Source organism: Hyla sarda, chromosome 10 (genome assembly GCF_029499605.1).
Source record: "Hyla sarda isolate aHylSar1 chromosome 10, aHylSar1.hap1, whole genome shotgun sequence".
NCBI classification, from domain to species: Eukaryota; Metazoa; Chordata; class Amphibia; order Anura; family Hylidae; genus Hyla; species Hyla sarda.
The window spans coordinates 130,214,215-130,224,695 of NC_079198.1; the positions used below are offsets into that span (position 1 = coordinate 130,214,215).

At 48.4% G+C, this 10,481-nt stretch overlaps 1 protein-coding gene across 1 annotated transcript; it reads right to left on the reverse strand.

Moving 5' to 3' along the window:
• Nucleotides 1–377: 377 nt before the first annotated feature.
• Nucleotides 378–10,275, reverse strand: LOC130294113 (indolethylamine N-methyltransferase-like). The gene is made up of 3 exons (XM_056543569.1): nt 10,125–10,275; nt 1,085–1,292; nt 378–801 (listed from the first exon to the last, which is right to left on the reverse strand). The coding sequence occupies exons 1-3, from the start codon at nt 10,273–10,275 to the stop codon at nt 378–380; spliced, it is 783 nt and encodes a 260-aa protein (XP_056399544.1).
• Nucleotides 10,276–10,481: the final 206 nt, after the last annotated feature.

Here is a 10,481-nt window from a genome sequence, read left to right on the forward strand (position 1 = left end):
CTGAAGATCTCGGGGGTCCCAGCACTCTAACGCCCCCATAATCAGACATATTCCCTAAAACTTTTTAAGTGCTGAAATACCCCTTTAAGTGTTACACAGTGTCTATATGAATGATGGGGTTGTTTGTGTAATGCTGAACTGAGCAGGTCCTCCAGAGCAAGAAACATTGTTTCTAACTCTATGCTTTAACATAGGACTCTATCAACTCAGAACTAACTAATAGGGTTTATGGAAATAATTTGTCCATTTGATTAAGCAAATTAATAGAATTCTCTACATGATCATAGTAAAAACTGCTTTGATTATTACACCCTGTTTTAAAGCAATACATATTACCTGTTGACATGCAAATTTAACTTGTTACTTTCTTTTTAGACTTACTTCTCCTTGTGAGCTACAATGAATATGGTGAACTTATAGTCAATAAGGTCACTCATAGCTGTAGTTTTCCTAGCCTTAAAGTTATCTATAACAAAACCTTCCGCAGCTAGAGTCTTCCTGACAAAATCCTCATCATATGTGAAAGCATGGAACCTTTCTTTCCCGACTGTTAAATATGTTGTGCCAAGAGCCCCAATTAATATGAGGTGTCCTCCAGGTTTCAGCATCCCTGAGAACTTTCTGAGATATCTGATGTAATCATCTTGGTCTTTGCAAACAGTATCGAGGAGCCAAGCGCTGATGATACAATCGGCTAATGGTAAGACTATCGGATCTGTAATATTTTTTTTTTCAAAGTCATATTTCACAACATGTGGAATCACTGATCTCAATTTTCCTTCTTTGTCCTGTAACTGGTCACTGTAAGAAATAGGAAAAATTAGGAAATTGCTTGTCCCACAGTCGACATCAGCATGAAAGTTCTTTAGTCAGCTCTAGATTATGGGCTTATAGTGGTATAAAGACTTGAATTGAACCATCGTTGGTTTAATGTCATGCTTATTTTCTACCAATTATTATCCTGATCCTATGGATAGGCTACCATTTCACCAATAAAATAAGTGGAAAATATACTACTTTATATCTCTTGTATATTAGAAACAATAACAATAGATTTCCCCAATAATTGAAACAAAATCTTCACCTGTTTCCTTGTATCTCTCCATGAAGTTTTATGGCATGTCCCCAGTCAAATGCTCCTGTACGTGAGTCCAGATATCTCTTCAGCTCCAGGATGCATCTGTCACTGACCTTCAGGACTATGATGTCTCTGAAAAACTCACAGGCGGCATAGAGTTGGTGAACACAGGAGCCAGTGCTTAGGTCAATAAGGACATCTCCTTTTATATGACCTAAAGAAAAATGTATTTCAAAGTATTTAGTGATCTAATATGTTAGTGTGCTGATACATAATGTAATTATTGCTTTAACAAAAATTTCAAACATTATTATCTAAATATCAAAAATTAAAATAAAAAAACTGCATAAGTTATCCTGTATAATGTGGTAATATTTGATTGCACTGATTTAAAACTTCTTAAAACCTTATGTATCATTTCTTAAGTATGTTTGTCTTTTTCCATGTTTAGTATCTTCTTCTACATCCAGATCCATGGGTTGTGGTTGCAACAGGTGAACAACACCTCTAGTTATTGATGACATGTATCATGCCTTATATTTATTTCTTCAGATGAGCTTGTGACCTTTATGCTGTGTTTCCACTTGCTAGCTTTTTTTTGGAAAACTGCAGCTTCAGTTTTTGAGCCTGTGACAACTCAGGAAATCAGACAGAGGAGTGTAAACTTAATTTTAGTAATTTGTCAACTATCAGGTGAATGATGGGATTAGATTATAAATAAGGTTTATAACACTAGTGCAAATACTGTAATTATTCTATGATGTTCCCACCCTGCAGCTGTATTCTGTGAGTATGAGTCCCTGTATCTCATACAAAAAAATGGCAGTATACTATATAGATAAAAACAACAAAATAACGCTGGGTGGGACTTAGAAATATATATATATATATATATATATATATATATATATATATATATACATATATATATATATATATATATATACATAATGCAGTGGTAATAGAAGCGTACCTGAGGTTAATGAGGTAGACCTGTTACCTTTTCCTGTTATCTACCTCATTAACCGCAGGTACGCTTCTTTTACCACTGCCCTTTATATATATATATATATATATATATATATATATATATATATAAAAGGGGTCAGTACTTTCCTCAGGGAGAGGACACCTCTTCAGGTGTAACGGAGATTCAGGTTAGGCCATTTAGCACTCCGCAGGCATTCTGGGTAGGGGAATATGTAAAGCAGCTCATTACACAACCTTTTCAGGTAGTGTTCCCTGGTATCAGCTTAGCTCCTGTTAAGGAATATAAAAAGCTGAACGGGATATATGCCAAGCCAGACTACTCCCCAAAAGGGAAGTTTCGACCCATTTGCAGACAGCTGTTTCGGGGTTTTTGCCCCTCGTCAGTACAGAGCAGGGTGATCTGGCTTGGCTGTGGTGAGAGGCCTGAGGCTTTAAAAGGGGTCAGTACTTTCCTCAGGGAGAGGACACCTCTTCAGGTGTAACAGAGATTCAGGTTAGGCCATTTAGCACTCCGCAGGCATTCTGGGTAGGGGAATATGTAAAGCAGCTCATTACACAACCTTTTCAGGTAGTGTTCCCTGGTATCAGCTTAGCTCCTGTTAAGGAATATAAAAAGCTGAACGGGATATATGCCAAGCCAGACTACACCCTGCTCTGTACTGACGAGGGGCAAAAACCCCGAAACAGCTGTCTACAGATGGTTCGAAACTTACCTGGCAGGGGAGATACCATGATCGCTACGGTCTGAAGAACTCCAAGCATTGTGGTAGAGATTTTGCGTAGTACGATTGCAGTACTTTTCGTTCTTATTAGAACCGCATTTCTCTAGAGCATACCACCTGAAGATCGTCTCCTGCCTGCCTCGGAACATCTGAAGAAGGAGAAGATCTTGAAGACTGCAGCTCCGGAAGAAGCCGACGAAGAACCTGGAAGAAGGGAATCGGCGGTGAATTCCGGAACAGCGGCGAAGAGGAAGGCGGCGCAGAATCTTTTCGAAGAAACTCGCTGCCTCTGGAGAAGGATTTGCATAGCTCCTCCCACCGGGACCGGATCTGCATAGCTCCTCCCACCCGGGAAAGAAGACTTTGCGAAGCCTCTCTCCACAAGCAAGCAAGGAAGCGGAAAAGAGCCTGCTGGAAGAAGCCATGGCCTCAACCAGCAAGTCCACCCAGGAGGCTGCAGGGCAAGGCCTGGAGGTCCAGCCCCAACCACAGCAAGGCAGAATTCCTAACCTGGAAGCTCCAACCCTGGAGCCCTGGATGAGGCAGACTGTTGCCTTGAAGCTCAAGCCCGTGGACGGAAGGGTGCCAGACATGTCCCACGACGTGTTCTGCAAGAAGATGCTGGCGGATCAAGGCTTCCCCACGGCTGACACCCTGGGAATAGCAACCTTCTTTTCGGGAATCTTCTACATCACCTTTGCCACCATTGGGACCTGTAGAAGATACTGGGAGGTGGTGAAAGCGGCGAGTCCCGAATCCCCTTTCTCTCGCTTTGTGGGCAACTGCCTTATTCAAAGAGAGGAGAGGCGGGTGACGGTCTCAATGCGGAACCCACACACCCCAGGCACGGACATCTCGACCTTCCTGAAGCGCTTCTGCACCGTGGTGAGGGAGCCCACCCGCATCCTGAACTCACTCGGATACTGGACCTGCAAGTGGTCTGTGGTCGTCAGACTCAACAAGAACCCTGCTTCTCCAGACGGACTACAGCACCTGCCAGCGACATTTTCCTTGGGCAACTCCACAGGACTTATCTTCTACCCGGACATGCCGCAGACCTGCAGGAGATGTGGCAAGATGGGCCACGAGGGCAAGGACTGTACGGAGGATGCCTGCAGGTATTGCCGTGTGACAGGTCACACGACCAAGGACTGCCCCAAGAGCAAGACCTGCAACCTCTGCCGACTGGCAGCCCACAGCTACAAGGACTGCCCCCAGAGGGAGAGAACATGGGCATCTGTGGTAGCGAGAGCACCGAAGCCAGCCCCAGCTCCGGAGCCAACACCACGGATGGCCAAGCCGACCAAGGAGGGTAAGAAGGCGAAAGCCACCACCCCTGCCCTGTCCTGCCCCTCCCCTGCCCCTCCCGCCCCATCCCCTGCCCCTCCCGCCCCATCCCCTGCCCCTCCCGCCCCATCTCCTGCCCCACCCCGCCCCACCCCTGCCCCATCCCGCCCCACCCCTGCCCCATCCCGTCCCACCCCTGCCCCATCCCCTCCCACCCCTGCCCCTCCTGCCCCATCCCGTCCCACCCCTGTCCCCCGTACCCCACCCCGGCCCACCCCTGCCCCGTCCTCCCCTGCCCGGCCCACCCCTGCCCCGTCCTCCCCTGCCCGGCCCACCCCTGCCCCGTCCTCCCCTGCCCCGTCCTCCCCTGCCCGGGCACTCTCTCCTGCCCCCCGCCCCACCCAGCCTCCTTTCTCTCCTGGCCCAGCAGCACCTAACCCCCCTCCAGCTGCTGGTGCCCGCCCTTCGGAGGACTTTCCTGTGATTCCTCCCCCAGGTACCATACAGAGGAAGAGGAAAGGAAGGGACAACGCATCAGAAGAGTCCCACAAAAGAAAGATAATCGAGACCTGCGAGACCCCTCAAGCTTCAGATGAGGAGGAGGAGATGGAGCAGGTCTGTGAGAGCCTTGAAGCTTCAGAAGGAGAGGAGGTGATGGAGCAGGCCCAAGCGGAGCAGGTCCAAGCAGAGCCAGTCCAAGCTCAATCTATGGAGGAGCTGCTGCAGGACCCAGAGGTCAAGAAAATCCTGGACACTCCGTCCAACACGGTCTACGACGAGTTCTTGGAAGGGCGCTACGAGAAGCCACAGGAGCCGACAGGCGCCAGAGAAGAGGACCCGTCCGACCAGACTGGTAACTAGTATCAGAACTAACCTCTCTTTTTATTCCCATGGCTGATCTCAACATCTTCTGCATTAATGTGAGGAGTATTAGAGCTTGGTTTAGATTTCAGACTGTTCTTACGTTCTTAGATTCCCAGAGGTGTGATGTTTACATGTTGCAGAAATGTGCTTTGTCTGCTTCTAGGTCTTACAACCATCTGGCCAGGCAGTGGCCTCACGGCCCTTCCTACTGGTCTGGTGGGGGCGACAATAGGTCTGCGGGGGTGGCCATCCTGATCAGGGGAGGTAACTTTGCACTTGATTCCGTCCGGGAGCTCGTCTGTGGCAGACTTCTTGTCGCAGACGGTTCCTGGGCGGGTGAGCCCGTGCGGCTCATCAACGTGTATGCCTCCCCTGAGAGGGATGTCCGACTGGAGGTTCTCCAGGCCCTGCGGGCTGAACTCGCCACCACTAGTAGTGTGGTAGTGGCAGTAGTGTTGGGTGGTGACTTCAACTGCCCCATTGAGGTGGACGGGCGCAGTTCTGGCACATCCGCCAACCTGGACGTGACGTCTAAACTGCTGATTGAGATGGTGATGGAGGCATCCTTGCAGGACGTTGTTGGGTCCATCGGGAACGGCTCCGTAAACTATACGTGGAGCCGCCCCGATGGCTCGCTCCGTTCTCGGATAGACTTCATCTTCACTTCGAGAGCAGTCAGAAAGGTGTCGTACTCTATGGTCCCCTGCTTCTTCTCTGACCACAGGGCCATTCGATTCCGGGGGACTCTGGGCCATGGATTCCCACCTGGCCCAGGCTCCTGGAAGTTGAATTGTGCCCTGTTGGAGCAGAAGGAGGTCATGGAGGAACTTAGGGATGCGTACCTTGTATGGCGAAATGACAAATGTCTGTTCAAGTGCATCAGCGATTGGTGGGAATATGTTAAAGTCGAATTCCGTTGTTTCTTTCAGGCAAAAGGCAGACAACAGGCGTGTGCGAAGAAGTGGGACTTGAGGAAACTGCAGCGCGAGCTGCGGTCCCTGCAGGACCTGCTCCAGTGTGGCTGGGACGTCAGGGAGGAGCTGGAGGAGACCAAAAAGAGCTTGAAAAGGCACTTTGAGGAGGAATCCAAGCGAATCGTCTTTCGTTCCAAGGTGGAGAACCTGGAGAAGGGTGAGAAATGTAACTCTTTCTTTTTCAGGAAGCTCCATGCCGGCCACACGCCCCTGGCTGAGCTACGAGATGAGACCGGACACATGAGGAGCGGCAAGGAGGAAGTGATGGGGGTCGTCCACGACTTCTACAGCAACCTCTACGCCCCCAAGTCATCCGACCCCGAAGCCGCCGAGAGGTTCCTGTCAGGTGTCACTAACGTTGTTGATCCCGCAGGTGCGGCGGCTATGGACGATCCCTTGACGGTGGGGGAGCTGCTCTCTGCCGCTAAATCCTTTAAGCCCGGCAGGACCCCGGGCAGTGACGGTCTCCCGGCCGAGCTCTACGTAGCGCTGGGTGACCTGATCTGTCCGGACCTGTTGGAGGTGTACGAGGAGATGGTGGTGGGGGGCAGAATGCCTCCGTCGTTGAGGGAAGGGATGATCACGATCTTGTATAAGCGGAAGGGGGAGAGATGTGACCTGAAAAACTGGCGTCCCATCTCTCTCCTGAACGTGGACTACAAGATCCTCGCCAAGGTGCTGGCCAACAGGCTGAAACCTGTCATGGGGCAGATCGTCCATCCGGACCAGACCTGCAGCATTCCTGGCCGCAGGATTGCTGACAGCCTTGCCCTTGTGAGAGACACGGTCCATTACATCCAGGACCGCGGGGGCCGCGCCGCCCTGGTCAGCTTAGATCAGGAGAAGGTGTTCGACCGTGTCTCCCACGCATTCATGGACAGGGTTTTGCGCAGGCTGGGTCTGGGGAAGATGTTTTGCTCTTTTGTTAACGTTATGTATTTGGACATTTACAGCACGGTGTTGGTGAACGGCTGGAAGACTGACCCCTTTTCTATTCTTTCAGGGGTTAGACAAGGCTGCCCTCTTTCACCTCTCCTTTTTGTTTGTGTTATAGAGCTCTTCGCTGAGACTATCCGGCAGAATGGAGAGATCAGAGGGATCACCGCACCAGGACCAGATCGCCACGAGGTCAAGTGCTCGCTCTACATGGACGACGTGACCGTCTTCTGCGCTGACCAGCGTTCGGTGACTGCACTCGTCCAGACCTGCGAGGACTTCGGCAGAGCTTCAGGGGCACCTGGCTTCTTCCGCCCCCTTCCCCTTTACGGTTAAGCCGGACTTCATTCAAATTCTTGGAGTCTGGTTCGGGAAGGAAGGAGCGGCCCTTAAGTCTTGGCAAGACTGACTAGGAAGGATAAACTCGAAGATCGGACTGTGGAGCTCCAGAAAGCTCACGATGGAAGGCAAGGCACTTGTCCTGCGGAGTGAAGTTTTGCCTGTGCTCCAATATACCGCACAGGCCTGGCCTCCCCATACCACAGTTTGCAAGGCCATCACCCGGACAGTGTTTGGCTTCGTCTGGGGCAAAATGGACAGAGTCAAGAGGACCGTGATGTACAAGGAACCCCGCAAGGGTGGGAAGGGAATACCCGACATCCCCACTCTGCTGAGGGCCTCCTTTGCATGTGTCACGGTGCAGCGGACTCTTGTTGAAAAGACTGGCTCAGCGGGCAGGTCCATGTCTCGCTTGCTTCTCATGCCCCTCTGGAGACAGCTGGGCTGGGACAAGTGGGACAGCTCCATCCCTTACAACTGGAACACTCCCTGGTTCTATGGGGATGTTGTCCGGTTTGTGAGGGAGCACCAGCTGGAAGGACTGAAACCCGACCTATGGAAGCCGAAGACAATCCACAAGCTCATCCGAGCTAAGGACTCGACCGAGCTGGTTCCGGGACTCCCCGCAGCCACTGCAGAGACAGTTTGGAACAATGTGGCCTCAAAGCGGCTTACCAATGGACACAAGGACTTGTCGTGGATGGCCGTCATGGGAGGTCTTTCTCTCAGGTCATTCATGCATGCCCGCAACCTGTGCAAGACCCGCTACTGCCCCCGTTGCCCCTACGTGGAGGAAACATCTTTCCACGTGTTTTGGCAGTGCCCCTTTGCACAGGGTCTGTTGGACGCCCTAGAACATGAACTCAGAGACTCAGTGCCCAGGAGCTGCCTATCGTACCATTCGGTGCTTTACGGCCTGTTCCCTGGGACCCACGACGTGGAGGCCATCCAGGAGGCCTGGCGCCTTATGAACTGTTTTAAGGACGCAGTGTGGCTTGCCAGGAACCGCCTCGTGATCAACAGGGAAAACATGTCCGTCCGGGACTGCCGCAGGTTCATCAAGAACCTGCTTAGAGACTATTCCATCTTGGACAGCTCGGCCGTTGATGAGGAAGAAGAGGAGTGAAGACCCCTCTCCTTCTCCCATGTCTCCCTGAAGATACAGCCCAACAGTTTGGCCCTGTGATCCGCCCCCTCCCTACCCCCACATAGTCGCCCACACCCCTACCCCGATCACAGATTGTATTATTTGGTTTTTGTTTGATCTCTTGTGCCTTTCTATTGCAGGATTGAGCTGAATGTTAGAGTAGCATGGTGTGCGATGTATAGCTTAGGGAACCTTTGCTGTGTATTGTACTATCATGCTTTGTGTGACTGTAATTTATTGTACGACTTGTAATGACTGAACGGAAAATAAAGCTCTTTCAATCAAAAAAAAAAAAAAAAAAAGAAACAGCTGTCTGTAGATGGGTCGAAACTTCCCTTTTGGGGAGTAGTCTGGCTTGGCATATATCCCGTTCAGCTTTTTATATTCCTTAACAGGAGCTAAGCTGATACCAGGGAACACTACCTGAAAAGGTTGTGTAATGAGCTGCTTTACATATTCCCCTACCCAGAATGCCTGCGGAGTGCTAAATGGCCTAACCTGAATCTCCGTTACACCTGAAGAGGTGTCCTCTCCCTGAGGAAAGTACTGACCCCTTTTAAAGCCTCAGGCCTCTCACCACAGCCAAGCCAGATCACCCTGCTCTGTACTGACGAGGGGCAAAAACCCCGAAACAGCTGTCTGCAGATCGGTCGAAACTTCCCTTTTGGGGAGTAGTCTGGCTTGGCATATATCCCGTTCAGCTTTTTATATTCCTTAACAGGAGCTAAGCTGATACCAGGGAACACTACCTGAAAAGGTTGTGTAATGAGCTGCTTTACATATTCCCCTATATATATATATATATATATATATATATATATATTTCTAAGTCCCACCCAGCGCTATTTTGTTGTTTTTATCTATATAGAATGATGGGATTAAACAGTGTGAGGGTGTGTATGTTGTACACTGAGGGACGTATAAGCCTAATATACACCCCTGTTTGTGTTACCCTGCCCATTATTTGATTGGCTCCAGGAGAATGGCAGTGGAACTAGAAAAGTTCAAAAACTTTTGCAAAAAAAGTGACACAAAACCCTGTTGCTTTTATACAATTAATGTAAAGTTCTGGACTGACAGAACAGAAGCAGAAGACTCTTTGCTTCTCTACTACAGTTATTACAATTATTATATATGTGGTTCCTACTCCAATCTGTGTTGTTCACTGCATAGTGTCCCTCATAGAGATCTTCACCTAACACCTGCCATCTGTAAAATGGTTGCAGAAGCTATGGCTTTTACAGTGGCTTTGATATCACCCTGTATTGCCTCCCAATTGGCTGGGAAAGCTGTTTGGAAGGCATTATGGTCCACTCTGTGATCATATGATCCTTCCTCCTCCTTTCTGCAATGTGGCTGATGTTATTTTAGCAAAGCTCTGCCCGAACTCAGGTTCTTCGGATTTGGTTCGCTCATCTCTAATGAATATATGTTTATTATGTTATCAAGCATGCTCACTACATTTCTTAAAAAGTGGGAACACCTCTTTAATCTTATGTACCATCCAAGTGTAACAAAAATAGCAGTAGCATGTATAAAACATCTTTCTTACACTTATATTAGCACACAAATAATGATAACATTTTGAGCCTTCTTAGTCAAGACCCAGCAACTGGAAAGGTTGACACATTGCCATTTTGTTTGCACTGTATTAGTTTAGTTTATTGGAAATCTGCAGCTGTTGTTTAAATTTATCCTATTTCATTCTTTATTACACTTAAAGACCACGGCTTTGTAAAAACAAAATGGATATATATATATATATATATATATACTAAATACATTACCCGTTTCAAAGGTTCTCTTGAGATTTTCAATAGGAAATTTTAAGGTATCTTCTGCAAAGACCATTTCTTTTTTATCTGAAAAGTAGTGCTCCAGATGTTGTCTTGAATCATAGCCATGTACATTATAGCGCTTATAGGAGCTGGAATCCATCGTGTAATCTTCTATCACAGACAGGTGACTATCTCTACACTGGAGCTACAGGTATTTATATAATAACCAGGAATCATTTACATATAATGTAAGTGCAAATCATTTATCACATCATGAGGTATTATCCCCACGAGGCAGTCATGGGAACAGAATAAACATAAATTATATTTAAATACCACAGTCAATAGAAGATGTAGTTGGCACCA

Coding starts and splice junctions, on each gene's coding strand:
- LOC130294113 (XM_056543569.1), bottom strand. CDS start 10,275: ATGGATTCCAGCTCCTATAAGCGCTATAATGTACATGGCTATGATTCA. Junction 1,293..10,124: donor CAAGAGAACCTTTGAAACGG/GTAATGTATTTA, acceptor ATTTTTCTTTAG/GTCATATAAAAGGAGATGTC. Junction 802..1,084: donor GGAGAGATACAAGGAAACAG/GTGAAGATTTTG, acceptor TATTTCTTACAG/TGACCAGTTACAGGACAAAG.